Source organism: Quercus lobata, chromosome 4 (genome assembly GCF_001633185.2).
Source record: "Quercus lobata isolate SW786 chromosome 4, ValleyOak3.0 Primary Assembly, whole genome shotgun sequence".
Lineage (NCBI taxonomy): Eukaryota > Viridiplantae > Streptophyta > Magnoliopsida > Fagales > Fagaceae > Quercus > Quercus lobata.
The window spans coordinates 90,655,471-90,676,462 of NC_044907.1; the positions used below are offsets into that span (position 1 = coordinate 90,655,471).

The 20,992-nt window shown below is 32.7% G+C and overlaps 1 protein-coding gene and 4 long non-coding RNA genes across 8 annotated transcripts; 3 read left to right on the forward strand and 2 right to left on the reverse strand.

Moving 5' to 3' along the window:
* Positions 1 to 660: 660 nt before the first annotated feature.
* LOC115987349 lies at positions 661 to 3,037 on the reverse strand. Its single transcript, XR_004091058.1, has 2 exons — positions 2,857 to 3,037; positions 661 to 975 (listed from the first exon to the last, which is right to left on the reverse strand). It is a non-coding gene; the product is annotated as an uncharacterized LOC115987349 (long non-coding RNA).
* A 448-nt stretch (positions 3,038 to 3,485) lies between these two features.
* LOC115983841 lies at positions 3,486 to 6,032 on the forward strand. The gene is made up of 3 exons (XR_004090271.1): positions 3,486 to 3,736; positions 4,662 to 4,728; positions 5,696 to 6,032. It is a non-coding gene; the product is annotated as an uncharacterized LOC115983841 (long non-coding RNA).
* Positions 6,033 to 8,598: 2,566 nt separating this feature from the next.
* On the forward strand, positions 8,599 to 10,360 carry LOC115983556 (protein FAR1-RELATED SEQUENCE 7-like). The gene is made up of 2 exons (XM_031106263.1): positions 8,599 to 8,825; positions 10,045 to 10,360. The coding sequence occupies exons 1-2, from the start codon at positions 8,755 to 8,757 to the stop codon at positions 10,325 to 10,327; spliced, it is 354 nt and encodes a 117-aa protein (XP_030962123.1). The 5' UTR covers positions 8,599 to 8,754; the 3' UTR covers positions 10,328 to 10,360.
* A 3,108-nt stretch (positions 10,361 to 13,468) lies between these two features.
* LOC115987414 lies at positions 13,469 to 15,306 on the reverse strand. Its single transcript, XR_004091076.1, has 3 exons — positions 15,050 to 15,306; positions 14,541 to 14,582; positions 13,469 to 13,626 (listed from the first exon to the last, which is right to left on the reverse strand). It is a non-coding gene; the product is annotated as an uncharacterized LOC115987414 (long non-coding RNA).
* Positions 15,307 to 17,453: 2,147 nt separating this feature from the next.
* On the forward strand, positions 17,454 to 20,117 carry LOC115988097. 4 transcript variants are annotated; one of them, XR_004091321.1, is made up of 4 exons: positions 17,454 to 17,744; positions 18,272 to 18,391; positions 18,503 to 18,651; positions 19,809 to 20,117. It is a non-coding gene; the product is annotated as an uncharacterized LOC115988097 (long non-coding RNA). The 4 variants fall into 4 exon arrangements; XR_004091319.1 differs by having other exon boundaries at positions 17,458 to 17,744; positions 18,267 to 18,391; XR_004091320.1 differs by having other exon boundaries at positions 17,477 to 17,744; positions 18,272 to 18,345.
* The last annotated feature ends 875 nt before the right edge of the window (positions 20,118 to 20,992 follow it).

Here is a 20,992-nt window from a genome sequence, read left to right on the forward strand (position 1 = left end):
ATTTGACTGTACTTTGCCACATTTAGTGGTATCTTATTTTTTTGTCACATTTAATAGTTTCATTATTACATTAGGCAGTACCAACATCACTTCTGACCGTACCTTTGTCAGATTCGGTGGTAACCTATTTTTTCTCTCACAGTTGACAATTCTATCGTCACATAGGGCAGTACCAGTATCACATCTGATTGTACTTTTATATTTGGGCCTACCACTAAAGTCACTTTTTTACTTATTAATAATCGCTTATCACAATAGCAATTTTAAAAAAAAAAAATTTGTTGCTTTAGCTTTTTCCTCATTTTAAAAGCTATTAACAAAAATTTAGATCTAAAATCTAAAACAATATAAACATCCCAAAAAATTAGCCCAACCACAAGAATTACAAATAGTAAAGTTAAAATATGGTTTTCTGTCCTATGTTACACTTTCTGGTCTAGGCATATCAACTTCCCCCCCCCCCCCCCACCCCCTTTTTGGATCAATTCAAAGATGCAACTTTAGGCCCTAAACTTTTAGATAAAGCTCTAGTGTTGTTGTGCTTGATCGTATGCTAGAGAAGGCCGGTATCGTGCCTACGATTCATTATTATAGTGAAAACATGATAAAAGAGCTTCATGCATCAAGTACCCCACAAGAAATCATTAACTGTAGAGAAAATTGATAATGTGGGGAAAATAAAGAGGAACAAAGATAATAACAAGTTATATTGTGTTTGACAAAACCTCTAACCTAATCTCTCTCTCTCTCTCTCTCCAATGAGCTTTTGCTCATTGGGGTGACATCATTAAAATACTAAAAATTACACTTTCAAACAAAGGCAATCTCTTAGACATTTGTATTGCAATATTTCCTATCCATCTGGTTATGAATAGCTTTGACAATAGTAACTCTAACAGCAGTGGCAGCTCTACTTGCAACCAAGAGTACTTTAGGGAAGGTTAATAGCATTCTCTGCAATTTTCTCACAGCAACCTGCAATTTTATCACATAAAGGAGTGTGAAAGTGTGTTACAATATTTACTCGGAACAAATTGTTGACCATCCCACAACTTGTGCCCTGCCACACACAAAACACATACAATTAAAAATTATTTACTCTGAAATTCTTTATAAGGGTGTCATAATCAACTTCATAGGTAATGCAATTAAGATTGTATAATGAATAGAGAGATTCAATTTCCTTTGTGAAGGGCCAAACAGTTGAAATTCCAAATGAAAAAGACTCAGTTGAAAAATTTAGAGACAAACCTCTCCAAAATATAGGCAGGGCAGATCTTATTTACTTTTCTATTTAAGAGAAACTGCAAAACACAAGTACTGGGGGAGGGATCTTGAGGACAAACTTATGAACTTATGCTTATGCAAAGCCCCAAGGAGATCACCAAAAAAAAAGGAAAATAAACAACCAAGTGAAGCTCAAGGACAATATCATTTGGTTGTTATAACTTTTCCACCCTCAAGAATGGAGCCAATATCATCAAGGACAAAGCCCTAACGATAAAAATGGTTGGGATGTTAATACTGAGTTACTTCAGGAATCCTTCAATATGAGAGCAATAATCATACTCATTGTGACAAAAATGTTATTCCCAACAAATCAGATGTGTGAATCTGGTTCCAAAATTTGCCAAATATTTAATAAAAATCTCATAATTTCAACACTTTCATCATCTGAAAAATAGACAAGACATAGTGACATAGTCATACCAGCCTTTTGTTATCAAAGAGCAAGATCCTAGAACCAGCTGGACTTTAAACCTGGTATATGCTCTCCATCATAAACCATATGATACAACCGAGCAAAATAAGATTTACTTGAGTAAAATCCACAAATGCTGTGGTCATATGTTAAGCCTATTCTAAATAGGTCTTAAGGTCAAGATAGAGAATTGAAATACTGAAAAAATATCATAAATGATCAAGGGTCTCTCAGGCAATTGCAAGAGATTAAAATAAATAAATAAATGAATAAAAACAAACAAACAAATAAGTGAAACACATGAATGATCCCAGATATTTTCTCTCAATACTTAATCATCTGCAAAAGTCTAAGTTGACAGACAACATGGATTCTCCAAGAGGTATATCCTTGGTGCCTCCTAATTATTAATAACTTCATTAATTGTTGAAGTTCAAAATTGCGTAGTGTCAAACTCGGCAAGACAAACAACTTGGTAATGCATTCTCATGACTACCAGTAATAACACCACAAAAACAGAATAGCACTAGCACAATATAAGAGCCTTAAACAAGAAATAGACAATATGCTTAAAATAATATAACAAGAAACCCCGTGGTTTTGTTGATTAAATGCTAGATAATTGTATACAACGACCAAGCTAAAACCAGCCACAAAATTTGTATGTCTTTATATATAAGATCATTTCATTTTCCGCATTTGCCATGACAATGTTGAGCCAATCTAAGTTTATACCCTCCACCTCTAAAACAAAATCAACTAACGAATTGCAAAGCCTGCATTTTGGTGAGCAGAACTCAATCACTGTAGCCTCTTTCCCTGCTGCCAAGGTTGAAGCAAATGCTATTTGCTCTACCTCTGCTTGCTCTTCAGGAGTTAAGTTCAACTTTATCTGACTTTGGTTAGTTCAACATCGAATTGGAACTAAGCTGTGGATAAGAGGATTTTGAAACAGAGGTGACGAGATTGAAATTTTATAAGTAAAAGACCCAAGATTTTGCAAGGATTTGAATATCCAAGGACCATCAAACATGTAGAGATTAGGAATTTTAGGATTAAAAAAAGAAAAGAAGAAGGACCCAATATCAAACACAAATTGATAAGATCATAAGACTTAAAAAACCTAAAAGTAAAAAGAATTGAAGAAAGCTCACAGTCACAGGTCAGTGACAGAGATCCACTTGACAGTGGAGACAGAATCTGGGTCGTTAGGTTTGAAAGAGTTCTTGAAGGAGAGAATGCTGACTCCTCTCTCTTGGGTCAGCGGTGGAAGAAGAAGAACTCTTGTTAGGTTTTCAGTTTGGGAGAGAAGAACGCGAGAAAGAAAAGACTCTGTTGTTTGTTTTTCGATGTGTTTTTGCTTTTATACATTACCTGCTTATTCGGTAACTAGTTTTCATTAAAAATAAATAAATGGTCAGGATTAAGACATATAAAATATATGGTCAAGATTTAAAGTGGTACGGTACCCACTAAAAAAATAGTGGGTGTAGCACCCCAACCTAATTACCTAATTAATTTATGGGTTTATATGCATGTCATTATTTTAATTACTTTTAAGTGCATGAAACTTTGATTTTGTTATATTATAGAACATATATGTCATTTTAATGTGTTAGTTATAACTTTATAAAATTAAGGATATATATATGTGTGTGGGTAATGTGTTATTTATTCTTTGTAGGTAAGTGTGAATGCAAAGTTTATATATATATATATATATATATATATATATATTTATATGTGTGTGTGTGAATACAAGAAAAATTGGAAAAGGTGTTTGTGATATTTGTTTCTCCCTAGCCATACACGTACCCAAGCCCCAAAAGTCTTCTTACTTTTCTGATTTTCTTGGCTGCTTCTGAAGTCCAGCAGCTGCTTTTCTTCTTTCTCTATTTCCCCTTTCTTTGTTCTTCTTTCTTCTTCCATCCTTACACGGCAACATCTCTCCCTCCCTTTCTCACCAAAAATTCTAGTTTCTTTGAAGAAGAAATTAGACAATTAACCCTAAGATTTTATCTTCAAAGTGTGTGGGTAAGTAAGTTTCTGATTTTGTGTATTTTGGATAGTAAAATTTGTTTGTTTATTTTCCCTCTTTGTTCTCTACTCTGTTTCTGGAAGTTGAATTGGTGATTCTGTTTTAGTTACTTGAAGTTTGATGATATTTTGATCAATTGAATGCTTATTAGGGTATTTTAATATGTATACTATAGGTATAAAAATACCCAAATGAAATTAAGACCTATTGCTATTTGTTGATGATTTTGTAAGAATATGTACTGAAGCTGTCTCTGTGACAGAGTTGATGTGTACTACAAGAAAATTCTGTATTAAATTGTATTTTGTGAATTAGGATGCAAGGAGTAGTTTTTATTAATTCTAAGACACATATGGTTGTTATAGAAGTGGTCTCACAGCATTTGGATGAACATAAAATTAGTGGTTTAATTTGTAAGTTGCAAGAAATTCTGTCAGGACAGTTTTGAGTATACTGCATTGTGTGATTTTTAGTAAATCATGGATTAATGCTTTGACTCCGAAATTTTTATGGTTTATACTGGACATACAGGGGAGTAGTTCTGTAAAATTTCATGACAATTGGAGGTCTGTGGACAGCCCGTTTGTATTTTACAAATGGAGCATACGTGGCTGTAATGAGCAGTGAGCAATATATACTACACCTAACTTTGTGGATTTAATTCTCAAGTTAGGTTGTATGTTTTGAGTTATAATTTTATACACTCATCCTTTGGTATGTTTGAAGCATATATAAATTTTATGGATTGATTTCTCTATGGTTTGGCTGCAAATATGTTTGATGATTGTATCATATGTTTTGGGAACTTTATGTGATGGGAATTAGGTTTTCCTTGAGTTTGAGAGTTAGGTGGTGATTTAGGTATAAGTTTATGTATTAGGAAGAGTTTGTCCATAATAAGTTTTGGTTCTTTTCGTTTAGGTGGCGAGAACGAGAACACGGATACTTGAGCTCCTCGCGTACAATCTCTCGCGCCTTCTGTTTTCAGGTAAGGGACTTGTGACGTGTGCTTTTAATAAGTATAAAGTTTATTTCGAAAACTAATATGCATTAAAACTTGTCGATTTGAGATATTACATATAAGCATGATTTAAGTAAAGTATATGTTCGTGAGTTGTTCAACCTTATGTATATGATAATTTTGCATATTAATGCTAGTACCTATGTCACGAACATAATATTTTAGAATGAAGTGGATATGCTACTATTATGAAATAATTATGTAAAAGTAAAGCTATCAGAATAATATAGCGTTTGGGTTATTCCACTGTTATGGTCTGAACTCAGCCAATAGGGGTTAATTATTGGCTTTCCATGGAAAGATGTTATCTGTTTGGCCATTTAAAGTAGAGGAAATGGGGTTGCCCGTAACTCTAGGCCATTTAAAGTAGAGGAAATGGGGTTGCCCGTAACTCTAATCTGAATAAGGCCTTCTCCCCAATGTGTACGGACGGCGGGGAGGAATAAAACCTTGAGGAGATGTGCCATCAGGCCTCTCAAAGAGGACAATATCATGCACACGAGGTTACCCAAATGTGATGAGGCCTTCTCTGTACAGACTTATCAAAAGTGGACTAACTAATATGTTATGAATAGCTACATTATGTTATTGAGCATGAGAGAATGATTTTGTTAAAATGCATTATGAAAATTAAAAGCTCTCATGAAAAGAAGTTTATGATGAAACATTTTATAGTCTTTGTTATAAAGATAAGGTTACGAAATTATACGTATGTTCCTTATTATGTCCTTTTATTTTTTTTTATATGAAAGGAAAATGAAATATTTTTATTTGAAAAGTTCATAAGTTATTTAAGAGCAATATGAATAGTATGAAGGCTATTTGATCAAAGTTGGCATATCCATAAACTATTTGTTTTACATGCATTCTTATTAAAGGCCCATGGAGCTTTAAAACCTTACTGGGCTTCGCAGCTCACCCTATTATATTTCAGTGCACAGGTTCTTCCTGGAAGCAGCGAGAGTATGAGAGGTGGCAAGGATTCTGTGTTTTCTCGTTTTATTAGAATGTAGAGTTTTGTTGTATAGTAGTTAGCTCTTTTGATGTATAGAAGGAATCAAGATGTACTTGATCCTTTGAGCACATATGTAATTCGGTACTGTAGCTGTTTTGAACCCCAGTTGTATGTCTTTGGGGTTAGGTTTGTAATAAGAGTTTTGCTAAACGTTTAGCTATGTAAATTTTTACTTGAATACCTTAAGTTTCAGACAGGTGGTATTTGTTTCCAAGTTTGAAGGAAATGAAATGTCAGGGTTGCCATCATTTTTGTATATATTGGCTTTTATGCAAGACAATAAGCAGGAATTGAACAAACAATTCTTGATATGTACCTTCAGTTAGGTTGGTTCGTGTTAATATTGAGGTAAACTTGATATTAACATGCCGGTCATGCTCTAAACTCTGAAATACAGGTTTGGGTCATGACAGTGGGTACCGTAGAATGACCCTATTTATGATAGTTAAATTTACATTATTCTTATTTAAGATTCAATCTCATCGAAGTTAAGCATTTATGTCAAAATATAAATAAATGGCAGATGCATTTATTTCAATGTCTAAGGTTCAAAGAATTAGTGTGTGTATATATATATGTGTATAAGATTGGAAAGTTAAAAAGTTTAATTTTTTTTTTTTTTTTTTTTTATACAAGATAGAATTCTACTCTAGTCTAATCTAAGTGTATATGTGTGTGAATCTCTCTCTTGGAGAATTGCATCCTAACCCTTGTCCCCCTCACATTCTACAAGCACTTATACTTATGGAGTGACTCACATTCCACAAGTACTTATACTTATGGAGTGACTATCGCACTAAGAGTGCACAGTGGTAAAAGGTTGAATTGTTGGTTATAAACCATTACAAAAGAAAGTTTAATAATACAATTTAAGAGACCGTGAATTTTAACAATAAAAATTATCTTTATATACACATAAATTAATTTTGAATTGGCCACCTAGTATATATATTAAAAAATTCAAAATAAACCTAAATTTTTAAAACATATTCATGGGCTTTGAGGGGGCAATTACCCCTTAGTGGCTCCACCACTGTTGTAACTGCATAAATGCTAAGCACGTATGCTAACATTGTTAGAGGAGAAGAGAAAGGAGAGAAAAGGAATAAAATATTAAGCATCGTTTAAAAATTACAAAAGGAGAGAGAAGCAATCTAGTATCATAAGTTACTAGCTAATAATTTTGTTACAAATTGTATTAGTCTAAAGTTTTTCATGTAACACATTTGATATGAAGAAAATAGAATATAATGTCTTTAAAAAAAAAAATTAGAATACTCTTTATTTATTCTTCCACTTTAACAAACGTTTTTTAATTATTTGTTTTGATTATTTTAGTATTTTTTTTTTCTATTAAGAAAAAAAGAACCAATGCTTTATTTTATTTAAAATCACAACAATATAATTTATTGCCATGTACATATATATTTTTAAGTATTTTTTTTAATAGGTGGTGCACTAATTATCACTATAAAAAAGGTGAATTATATGGGTCTTTCCTCCCCTTGTTTTTCTTACAATATGTTAGGAGGGAGTATTTAAATTTGGGCTGTTTTAGGTGATGCCACCTAGACACTAGGATATTGATAATTCCTATGGTTATTTTTATAACAATTACATAGTTTTCTTTCACAAACCTGATTTGGAATATGATATTATTGTTCAAGTTTAGTTGCTTTAACAACAAGAAACAAAACTAGCAAAACATAAAATCACATGTAAGCATACATGCTATAAAAAATATACAACATAATTATGTGACTAAATCAGTAAAAATGATTAAATATTTTTAGTTCATTCAAACAATATGTTCACATACAAAATTATTAATCATAGTAACTCACATTTCCTATATATTTTTAAAGAGATTGCATTATATTTTTATTTTTTAGTCTTTTAGATTAACTTCGAAGTATTATTTTTTGAGAAAGAACTTTGAAGTATTAGATTTTGAAAGGTGGATTATTGTTATTGTGGGAGGAAACTTAGCCTTTCCCCAAGAAGGAATTGTCCGCTTTGGGAATGGGTGATAGAGCCGATGCCACCCTCACAGATTTGCTTAGTCCCACATCAGGGAGAGACACCTCTCACCCTTGCCTTATAAGCATTGAGCCTAAAGAAGGGTGTATCAATCATGTGTAGTATTCCTCCCACAGTTATATATATAGAGCAAGGAAGAATTAAAAATAATTAAAGAAGAAAAAAAAAATCTAATACAAGTTGTATACAAATGATTTAACTAGTCGTAAAATGACTATTCTGTCCGTAGAGGATTAATTTTAAATCTTCTGTCTTGTCTTACTAACATGTGAAAATTGAGCTAGAAATGAGCTAGATTTTCTAGCTAGATAAAATATGACTTTCCTTGAATGATAGTATGTGAATAGGTCTAAAGATCGAAGAGTGTACGTGGACTATGAGTTGTATACACATGATTGTAATTAACAATGGTTAAAATGACTATTCTGTTCAAGTAACAAATATAGAACTAATACAATTCAGTGGTTGCAAGATATAAAATTGGTAGGAGTCCGAAGAGGATTAAATCTTGGATTCAGATCTTCTAGAGTTCCTAGGGTACTCTACCAGGTAAATTTCTTTAAATCCTCACCTCTCATTTAAAATTAATGGTTTAAGATGCTGCCACATCAACATTCCACTAACTTACTCTTTTAAAAACACAAAAAAGGGAATAACTTTAAGAAGCAGCCGTGATCTTTTAACGTTAGCAAACGGTTCCAACATTTTTTTTTTCCCCTCTTTGGATGGAAACGGATCCAGCTTTTTTTTTCTTTTTTTTTTTCTTTTTTGGATGGAACAAATCTCAAACCCAGGAAATTCATCATCCCAAAAATTACTCCCGCCATTTTCCCATCTGAATCCAAAAGACACTCCTAGGCAAGAAGAAACCAGACTTTCTTTTACATCTGAAGCCGTGATCTCCTACAGCCTTGAAATTTTTAGTCTTTCAATCGCAAATGATGGATCCACCCAACTCAATCCTTTCAAACCGTCCATGGATGACCATTGAAAGCCCAATGGAGGCCAGGTATATTAGCTATCTTACTCTCTCTCTATCCTCTGTTCTCTGTCTATTGTCTACTGAGGATTAGTTTCTTCCTTTCTCTTTCTTTTTCTTTTTTTTTTTTTTTCGTTTTTTTTGTTTCTTTATTTCATACCTGCGGTTGATATTAGATTTTTATTGTTTTGCAATTTCACTACTGCAAAACTGTTTAATGATTGCTCATGAAGGGCTGTGTTTTTTTAGGGCTATATCCTCTGCCTGCAAGGTGTTTGATAAATGTTCAAGATAAGTTTTGACAATTGGGACCCCTTTACATACTATACTGTCAGGGCCCACACACACACAGCATTGGGAATTTCCTAAATGGCCCTAACCACCATGTTAACATCATCGAAGCCATATTTCAGGCTTGGTTGTGCATGTGTTTCAATATTCAATTCTGGCAATGTTAAATTTACAAAATATAGGAGATAGATAATGATAAGGCAGGAATGAAATGTACCTCATCATTTTCTATTGTTGCATCGGCAATTGTTTGCACGACCTCATGCACATCAAAGTGGAAAAGCTGCACAAAACCCCCCCAAAAAATGATAAATAAGTCACCCCAATCAAATACAAACTATAAACCCTGTAACAAGAGAGAGAGTTAAAGAATTGTTTAAAAAAGCCCACAGCCGCTTGTTTTAGTTATAGAGCCCAATTTCTTGGTCATCTGCAAATGAATTAAGTTTTGATATAATAAAACTTGACTGGCAACTAAAAATCCACCATCTTACAAAATCTTCTCATTTATCAGTCATATACTGCTACATAAAACTTTATTGTTTACGTATAGATTAAAAAAAAGGGCCATGAGTATTTTTGCACTCTTCTTCTGCTTGTAAGCAATGTTGCGTGTGCACCACAGAAAACTTGAACTCCATTCATTTTTATTTTACTTTTTGTTGTTTTTATTGTCTTTTAGAAGCCAATATATATCTACTGGTGTAACCAATTTGCTCTGTGTTTTTGCTAGTTTTTCTAATGATTTGCAAGCTATTGGATTTGGAAATCTGCTTTGGTGCTTTTCTTTTCATGTTATTGGGTTTAGCTATTGCCATGATTGTTTCAAACTTGTCTATTTATTTTGAGTATATTAGTAATGGGACCTTGGTATATTAGTAATATTTGAATTATTCAGTTTCAGTTAATTGGAATTGAGTTTTATTTTTTTTTTTTTTTTTGGGTTCTATTTTTATAGGATGATGGACATTTCTTGTCAAAACAAGGATACCATAAATGATTGTACCCCAAAGGTTGGTATGGAGTTTGATACGTTAGAGGCAGCTTGGATGTTTTGGAAAAATTATGGAAAACAAATGGGGTGTAGTGTTCGAAAGCATTATACAAATAAAAGTAAGATAGATGGAGAAATAACATCGAGAAGATTTTTGTGTTCAAAAGAGGGTACTCGTAAGCCTGATAAACGAGAACATTTAACCAATCAACCTCGACAAGAAACAAGGACTAATTGTCCAGTATGATTGGGTGTTTCATTAGTTCGTGAGACTGGAAAGTACAAGGTGTACGATGTTGTATCAGAGCATAACCATGTTCTTCATCTTGCAGCAACTACTTTCATGATGCGATCAGAACGAAAGATGTCTGATGTCCAAGCTTTTGCTATTGATTTAGCTTATGCTTCTGGAATTAAGCCTAAGGAGATACATGAGTTAATGAGTAGGGAGGCTAGTGGAAGGGCTAATCTTGGCTACACTGGAATTGATCAAAAAAACTATCTTCGAACTAGACGACAACGAAGCTTGATATATGGTGAAGCCGGTAGTTTATTAAGGTATTTTCAACAACAATTGATTCATAATCCATCGTTCCATTATGCTATACAGTTGGATATCGAGGAGCAAATAACTAATATATTTTGGGCTGATGCTAAAATGATAATTGATTAAGCCCATTTTGGTGATGTTTTTAGTTTTGACACTACATTTGGCACAAACAAAGAATTTAGACCTTTAGTTGTGTTTATTGGTTTCAATCACCATAGAGAGATGGTGATTTTTGGGGCTGTACTTTTATACGATGAGACAACCGAATCATTCAAATGGCTTTTTGAGAGTTTTTTAAAAGCACATGGTGGTAGAAAGCCTAAATCTATCTTTACTGATCAAGATTTTGCTATTGCAAAGGCATTAGCTGAGGTGATACCGGAGACATGGCATGGATTATGTACTTGGCACATAATGCAAAATGGAATCAAGAAATTGGGAAATTTGATGAAGGATGGCTCATTGTTCCTCCGAGACTTTAAGGACTACATGTATAAGTATGAGAATGAGAGTGAATTTGAAGAAACTTGGAATAAAATGATTCAGACCTATACAATTAAGGATCTTAGTTGGTTAAATGGTATATACAAATTGAAGGAAAAATGGGCTAACTGTTACATGAAGAGGGCAGTTACTTTGGGAATGCGAAGTACTCAACTTAGTGAAAGTTTGAATGGGGATTTGAGAGATTACTTGAAATCAAATTTGAATATGGATGATTTTTTTGAGCATTTTGAGATGGTAGTAGGGCAGAAGCAGGATAAAGAGTTAGAGGCTGAGTATAATGCTAGGGAAAAATTGCCTCCTTTGTGCTTGAAGAATTCACCTTTATTGAAGCAAGCATCACAAGTGTATACCCCTACAATATTTAAAGTGTTCCAAAATGAGTATGACTATGCATCAGCTGCAATAATAAAAGATCGGAATTGTAGCTAGCCAGTGCATGAATATACTGTTGTGCTTCTTGAGAAAGTTGGAGAATATAAAGTATTGTGTAGTCCTATTAGTAGGACAATCTCATGTAGTTGTAGGAAGTTTGAAACATTTGGGATTTTGTGTTGTCATGCTTTGAAGGTTTTCGACATACCTGATATAAAGATAATTCTTGATGCTTACATTTTGAAGAGATGGACAAGAGAAGCAAAAAAATGGGTATGTCATAGATAGTATTGGGAAGGATGTCAATGGGGATGTTAACTTAAAAGTTACACAACGGTATAGAAGATTATGTCCCAGGTTAGTTAGATTAGCCTCACGAGCTGCTGAAATTGAAGAAGCATATGCTTTGGTAGAGAGTGTTACAAAGGAATTAGAAAAGCAAGTTGAAGATATTGCCATGAAATTTTCAAGTGTGAGTCTTGATAATTCTAAAGATCAAATGTCATTGGGTGGTAGTGAAATTGTGGATCATGGAGAACCTATAAAGAATTTAGTTGAAAAGGTTAAAGGCCTCAAAAAGAAAGAAGGTTGTAAGGGTCGAAAAAGCTGTAAAAGTTGGGTTGAACAACAATCAAGGAGAAAGAAAAAAACTTCAACAAAAGATACTGTTAGACAACAATTATCCAAGGTATGCTCTTGATGAAAAAAATATTGACAAATTTACATGCATTGTGTACAAACAGTTTATTTTTTTATTCTTGGTTAAACTAATTCCTTATATCTTACCATACAGGAAAACAATAACTCTTCTCTCATAAATTACAATAACTCTATCTCACCTGTGCAATGCTATTCACATAAGGTGAGCAATCTTGTGAGTTTGTAGGTAAGCAATTTTAAAGAATTTTTATTGCTAAAAATCTGAAAGTTTTAATGAGAACTATTTGTGATTTGTGATATAGGAAACTGATCAGGCACCTAATTCAATGGCATGGATGACATATGAAGGTCTCCAAGGAAACAGATGCCAAAACAATTTCATTAAATCATTAACGGTGAACTTGTTCATTCAGCTTTTTTAAGTTATAAACAAGTGGCATGTTCTTTAATGCAATGACATAGATGACACAAAATCATTATAATTTCTTGCAGGGAATGGATGTTGGGTTTGATCAAGCACAAGTTCCTTTGCGTGACACAACAAATAATTATGATGCTCACATGAATTTTCTTGGTAAATGATTAACAAATGATGGAAAGCTTTTTTTTTTCTTTTTTGCCTTTACTAAGTTATCAAAAGATAACCTTGGGTTTTTGAAATATGTATAGGTGTGTGATTTTGATGTTGCCAATGCTATGGATGTTGAAGAGGAGATAGGCCTTTGTTAATGCCGCCAATGTTACATTTTTCTTTTGTTAAGATTGTCCTTGTTGTAAAAGAGAAGAGGGGATAGGCCATTGTTAATGCTGCCAATGTTACATTTTTCTTTTGTTAAGATTGTCTCTGTTGTAAAAGAGAGGAGGGGATAGACCATTGTTAATGCTGCCAATGTTACATTTTCTTTTGTTAAGATTGTCCCATTGTAGAATAGGGGATAGGCCTTTGATATGTAGCATTTTCCCTTCTTTAAAACAATTGTACCTTGTGCAAAGTTCAAACTTCTAGATTTTAAATCAATATTATTGGCAATTTGAATGTCTAGCAATAAATTACATTATATTACATGTATAGTTTACAAGCATCTATGAAATAACAAAGTAAGATAAAATTGATAAAATTGATATTATTGCCAATAACTATTCATTACATATCGCTTTCTTAAAATTAAAAAAAAAAAAAAAAAAAACTATTCATTACATATCTATAACTATTGAAACATTGATAATACATGAAGTATTTTAGCCACTATTGGTACATATTCTTCTTAAATTTTTTTTTTTTTTTGGGATAAATATATATTCTTCTTAAATATTGTGATCTTTACTACTGTCTTTTTTCCAAATAACTAAATCCTAAAAGCCACTGTGGATGCTACTCAGTGATAGCCACCCCCATAATTAGTGTGCAATCATAGTTCATCAACATCCAAGCTTTCAAGTGAACCTGAAATTAGAATCTGGAAAAAAAAAAAAAAAAAACAAAAAAGTGTCAAAGTTGGACCGTAAAGATCAAATAAGTGTCAAAGTGTCAAAGAAGACTCAAAATTATCATTTGAGTGAAAATAAAGGGTAATAAGCACTAATCAACAAATTTCATCATACAAATTTCATTGAATCCATGTGAAGAACCAATCAATTCAAAAGTTCTAGATTTAGGCTATTTCCAAAAAATTAAAGTTCTAGTTTTCAAGAACCAAGCTTTTTCCACGTGAAGAACCAGTATTCCTTCTTCCAAAATTAATACTCTTAAGTAATGAGAACTTTCTCCAGAAGCAACAGATTATAACCAACAAAACTCCAATTCCAGCAAACAAAATGGTTGTAATCAAAGAATAAAAATGTTATATGGTGACATGAGAGTAACTTAAACTATCTATTGATAATGTCTTGAGCCTCAATAAAATTGCATTTTCTTGTGGTGACATGAGACTAACAATAGAGAAGAACATGCTAAGGATGACTTGGCTTCCTGTACCTTAAAGCAGTTCAAGGGAGTGAGGCTTTGATTCACATGAGATAGGGAGCCATGAAGAAAAAATATGAACTATAATAATTTAGTTACTGTATCAATGGATTCCGTACATTATATAGGATGATAATTAAAAATAAATAAAAAATAGAGTAAATGGAGTTACCAAAACTGATAGCAGAAGCTACAGAACCTTATATCATTGCATGAATAATACTCTAATAATTTGATAATTAGACAACACACCATAAGAAGGGTAAAAAAAGGGCTCATGAGTCTATATTGAAGACACATGACCACTTCCATATAGAATCATTTGAATTCTATAGGATATACCGCCCAAGCAAACACATGGATATATTAAAATCAACAAAAATTTTAATTAAAGAAGTATAATAATACCTATCACCATCACTTTCAATCTTTGACTCCTTGTATCAGAAGCTACAAATTAATGGAATGGCATAGTAAACTTGGTATCAATATCAACAATATATTTAACAAAGAACAATATATTTAACCCGAGTCTAAGGTTGAAATGCAATTTTCAAGTCACCACATTGACAAAAATTGTAGAATAGTTCCCTCTAAATCTTTCACATGGAATGGTCCACACCATGGAGCCCAAAACTCAACAATACGTAAAGGGGTCCCAATTGTCAAAACTTATTTTGAACATTTATCAAACACCTTGCAGGCAGAGGATATAGCCCCAAAAAAACACAGCCCTTCATGACCAATCATTAAACAGTTTTGTAGTAGTGAAATTGCAAAACAATCAAAATCTAATATCAACCGCAGGTATGGAATAAAGAAACAAAAAAAAAAAGAAAGAGAAAGGAAGAAACTAATCCTCAGTAGACAATAGACAGAGAACAGAGGATAGAGAGAGAGTAAGATAGCTAATATACCTGGCCTCCATTGGGCTTTCAATGGTCATCCATGGACGGTTTGAAGGGATTGAGCTGGGTGGATCCATCATTTGTGATTGAAAGAACTGAAAATTTCAAGGCTGTAGGAGATCACGGCTTCAGATGTAAAAGAAAGTCTGGTTTCTTCTTGCCCAGGAGTGTCTTTTGGATTCAGATGGAAAAATGGCAAGAGTAATTTGTGGGATGATGAAATTCCTGGGTTTGAGATTTGTTCCATCCAAAAAGAAGAACCAAAAAAAAAAAAAAAAACGTTGGATTCGTTTGCTAACGTTAAAAGAAAAAGAAAAAACGTTGGATCCGTTTGCTAACGTTAAAAATCATGGCTGCTTCCTAAAGTTATTCATTTTTTTTATGTTTCTAAAAGAGTAAGTTAGTGGAATGATGATGTGGCAGCATCTTAAACCATTAATTTTAAATGAGAGGTGAGGATTTAAAGAAATTTACCTGGTAGAGTACCCTAGGAACTCTAGAAGATCTGAATCCTTAAATCTTTTATCTTCTTCTATAGTCATTAAATTTCATTTTAAATCTTCTGTCTTGTCTTACTAACATGTGAAAATTGAGCTAGAAATGAGCTAGATTTTCTAGCTAGATAAAATATGACTTTCTTTGAATGATAGCATGTGAATAGGTCTAAAGATCGATGAGTGTGGACTATGAGTTGTATACACATGATTGTAATTAACAATGGTTAAAATGACTATTCTGTTGAAGTAACAAATATAGAACTAATACAATTCGGTGGTTGCATGATATAAAATTGGTAGAAGTCCGCAGAGGATTAAATCTTCTATCTTCTTCTATAGTCGTTAAATTTCATAGTCTACACAAAACATGGTAATCAGAACATGGTGAATCAAAATGCCGAGCTCGTCCATTTCCGTGTTGAAGAACTCACCCAATACGCTAATAATTTTGCAAATTGTCTTGTCTTACTAACATGTGAAAATTGAGCTAGAAATGAGCTAGATAAAATATGACTTTCTTTGAATGATAGTATGTGAATAGGTCTAAAGATCTAGAAATGAGCTAGATAAAATATGACTTTCTTTGAATGATAGTATGTGAATAGGTCTAAAGATCGAGGAGTGTGGACTATGAGTTGTATACACATGATTGTAATTAACAAGGGTTAAAATGACTATTCTGTTCAAGTAACAAATATAGAACTAATACAATTCGGTGGTTGCACGATATAAAATTGGAAGGAGTCCGCAAAGGATTAAATCTTCTATCTTCTTCTATAGTCGTTAAATTTCATAGTCTACACAGAACATGGTAATCAGAACATGGTGAATCAAAATGCCGAGCTCGTCCATTTTTGTGTTGAAGAACTCACCCAATACACTAATAATTTTGCAAATCAACTTGGTCAGAGTGGGGGCTTTGGAAGCACTTTTCGTGGGATGATTCTAGAGAATAACCCACATAATCTGCCTGGGCACTATGTGGCTGTGAAGAGGTCACACTTTAAGAACATTGAAGACGTCCAACAATATAAGGTAGCAAAAAAGGAGCTACCTACATTTTACCATTGGCTTTCATTTTCTTTGTTTTCTTCAAGTTTCACATTTATGTTTTTTTACTTGCTCTGTTTTGCTTTTAATGTCAGGCTGAAAATTTGTATTTGGGAATGCTTCACCATCCAAACGTGGTCTTACTGATTGGATTTTCTGAAAGCCAGCACAATCCGTTTCTTGTTTATGAGCTTTTGGAGGGTGAAACTTTGAAAGCGGCCATTCCTAGTAAGTTTCATATATATATATATATATATATATGGTTTTTTGTTATATGAATATAAATCATCTTTGTTGTTTATTGTTTCTATTTCCTTTGCACAGAAATTACTTAGACTATTAGTTATCTGAACAAATCCGTTCAATAATTTGCATTTGGACCTTGATGTCTTTATGGTAAAGATAATTGTGCACGTAAAACAAAGTAAGCTTTGCCCACTGTTTAATTTCCAATCAATCAATCAATATATTACTAAAAGTTGAGACGTAGCATTTAATGTTGCTACTCTCACATTAAGCCACATCAACAGCCATGTCATTTCTATCTTCTTTTCTAAATTTATCCTACAATTTTAAAATAATTTTTATCAATTTTAAATACAGATAATTATAAAATAATTTTCATCCCTATCTTCACTATAAAGCCCACTTCTTACAAATTTAATCAATCAATATATTACTAAAAGTTGAGACGTAGTATTTAATGTTGCTACTCTCACATTGAGCCACATCAGCAGCCATGTCATTTCTATCTTTTTTTCTAAATTTATCCTACAATTTTAAAATAATTTTTATCAATTTTAAATACAGATAATTATAAAATAATTTTCATCCCTATCTTCACCATAAAGCCCACTTCTTACAAATTTAATATCACATAAAGCCCAAACCCAAAGCCTTTTCAAACCCTATGCTTTCACGGTTGCAACTTTTTGTTTTTCCTTTCCTTTTGTTGCACACGGTTGTAATTTCTTGTCTCCCACGTTTTAGTTCTTTACCCTTCCCCACCTTCTCTGTTCTACGGTTTCCTACGGTTTCACATTTAATCATCGCCAGCCTCTCTCCCTTCTAACGGCAACCTCTCTGTTTTCCTTTCTTCCTGTCTTCCTCTCCTTACAATATATAAATACTGATAGCAGCTAGACGATTCAGTTGAGGTATCTCTAAATCCAAGTTTCTTTTGTGCTCTATTCTTTTGCATGATTTTATTTTCCCTTTTTATTGCGTCTTTCATGCTGTGGTGTGGATGATTGTTATGTTGAATTTAATTACTGTATAAATCATTTTTCTTAGTGTGTTGAATTTTTGATTGCTGGGTCTTATCCTGTGCGATTCCAACGACTTAGTGCGACTCTGATTTATTACTGTAGTGTTGTGGTGTTTGCTTCCACTGTTTGTTTTGTATGATTGTATAATATATTGATTGGGTTTTAGAATCAAAGAAAATTGTTTTCCTGGTGTTTGAATTTTCTGCATAATTGTGTTTATCATGGTCTTTGGTTTAGACATGGTTTGATATTCATGGTTTCAATTTTAAGAATGTGTGAATTTCTTTTATCAGATTCGTGAAACTTAAGTCACTGTGCAAGCATTTTTAAGTTGTGCTATGATTGTGTGCATACTTCTAAAGATTGTAAAATCAATTAATATATTTAGGTGTATTTTATTTTTATTTTAAGTATAGGGATTTTGGAGTATTCATGCTTCTGAGGCTGCGCAAGTTGATGATGAAGATACAGCAATGATGAACATTATCAGGTTTGATGATTGGGTCACCATTAAAATCTTAAACTAGACAATGATGGTGAATCTCTTATCCACATCTCTCATTGTTTAGGTTTTTCTTATTCACTTTCAATTTTAAATAAATTTTTACTTAAAACTTTGAAGAAACATTCAATGCTTTTTACAACAGGAATCAACTATGCTGATATAACAAATTAGCTTTGGCGTCATTGGCTCCATCTGACGAATCAGTACCTAGCAGCTCTAGAAAGAAGAAGTCCAAGTGATCACTGCCATGTTCATGCAATACAAAATACACCATTGTTTCTGCCAGAAAGGGTATGATCAATTTGAAAATATTACATGCTCTTAATACTGTTGGAATCATAGATAGTGATTCAGGCTTGAAATATGTTTATTAGAAATTCTATTTACATCATGTATAGAAAGTAATTTGTACAAGGAAAAGTTATAAAGTAAATGCATAATATATTCCTAAGGTAATTGCAAAGAACAAAGTCAGACATTGGGCATGATATTAGGGGGCAATCTGTCATGCTTTATCTGTGGTAAATTAGCTCCTTGATTTAAGCATTGAGGCTGAGAATTTGGCTTCTGTTTGTTGCCATATTGGAATTGAGGCATGGGCTGCAAGTGTGCTTCATTACTTAATATAAATCTTTCTTCTTCTAATTTATATTTGATATTTGAATTGCCAATTATGTTGCTCCTTAAATGTTTTTGAAGTGACGTGGTTATACATTTTTTTTTAATCTTTTATAGGATTAAATTAATTTTGATCTTATTGATACCCTTCAGACTTCACTGTGAAGCTTAGAAAGATTAATGGGTTTGAGACTTTCTGTCAAATTTCTATACTCTCACTATGACTTGAAATGTGTGAAGATCATTAGTAGGACAGAATAACTTACACAAAAAAACCATCAAGAGAGACGACCAATTATCCAAAAAAATTAACAATTTAAACTAAATTCCTCCCTTCCCTGCCTATTTTTTATGTGAATATTTATCTTTCAAGTGGTTTGTTCTTTAAAATGGAATTAAAAATTCAATGATTGAAGTGTGTTTAAGGGCCACTCTCACTTGATTATTTAGCAAAAAAGAATGTGGGTCTTACTTAACTTTATTCAATGTGAGTTTAATCTTTGTGCAATTAGGGTCAAGGACTTATCATCTGTGCAAAAGAAACAATGCTGTATGTCGAATCGTTAAGATGAAAAAATATAGCATTTTTATTTTTATACAATATTGTCTAATAGTTGCTTCTTCTTTTCTCCGGCAATAGATTTAAACAATAATTCAATAAGTATGGGCACAGCTAACTAAACGGAAACTAAGAGATTTTATTAATCATTCAATTTCTTATTGGGGTGTACCTCTCTGTTGTTGCCTTTGGAAGGAGAAGCAAACATTTTTTTTTTTATTGATCATATTTTAATAGAGAAGATGTCTAATAGAATGTTGTCTTTATGTAGTGCTTTTGGAAGGAGAGAAATGCTAAGAAACAAAGTCTGCAACAACATTGAAATAGATGAAAAATTTTCCTATTCTCAGGCAAATCATGATCCTCACGGAAGCTTCAAAGTCTAAGAAAGGCAAATGGATTGGTGTTTCATTTTAGTGTAAGAATTTGAAAAAGTTCCAATATGTTCATGGGCTGTCAAAGTTGAAAAGTGCATAGGAAGACTACTGCTATATTGTTATCTTTGAGGGTTCTCCCTATCAAAGTCATGAGAGAATTTGTAGAACAAGCTTCTTTATTTTTTATTCTATATATATATATATATATAAATATATATATATATATATATTGGACTTTAGGTTTCATGTAAGGTATTTATTTTGTCTCATAGATGTTTGTTGTACTCTGCTTGGCATATTTTTAAATTGGTACAAACTGTTGAAACATAAACTATTAGGACCTATAATACTTTTCAAAGTTGCTGTGTCAGGGCCTTAGGCCTTCACTTGGTATCAATTTGGTGGGCAGCAGGTGTTTGTTGAAAGTTGAGTATTGGCACTTGGCAGCTAAGTGGTTTGTAATGTTGTAAGTGAACCTAAGTTTAATCAAGCACCATGGTCTTCTCTTTTGGTTCTTTGGGCGTCTCTTCAAGTCTTAATTCTTTGCTGACACGCTCTTGCACTTTTGTTCCTAAGAGTTGGTTTGTCTCTGCCTCTCTTTCTATATTGCATTCTGTAGGAATTTTGTTTCATTTTTTATTTCTCTGTCTCCATCTAAATGATTTTTAGTTTTGATATTTGGCTCAAATAGTTATGATTGGTAGGAATAATTGTATTTGGTGAGTGATTAGTTTGTCAGATCTTATTGTCAAATTAGAGGCATTTATATTTTATGGTGATGACCTTATTATTTCAATTTGAGTTTTGATTCCAGGAGTCATGTGGATAAAACAAAGTATTTGAAGTAGTTGAGGTCTCAAAGGATATGCATGATTCTAAAGAGAATTTACCATCTATCAATTTCAATGTCAAAATTCTAAACTGCAAGTATAGGTGCATAATCCAAACTCCGTATGAGTAACAATGATTGTAGTTTGTGAACCAAATATGCTGTGAGAGATTGTAATAGAACTTGAAATTTCACTTTTAACTTTTAATTACAATTGCATTTTTGGTCCATTTTATTGGTTTTTTTAAA

What these genes read in the sequence shown, in the direction of transcription:
- LOC115983556 (XM_031106263.1), top strand. Translation starts at nt 8,755, where the DNA reads ATGATGGATCCACCCAACTCAATCCTTTCAAACCGTCCATGGATGACC. An exon ending in GAAAGCCCAATGGAGGCCAG is followed by an intron (nt 8,826 to 10,044) that starts GTATATTAGCTA and finishes CTATTTTTATAG; the next exon opens with GATGATGGACATTTCTTGTC.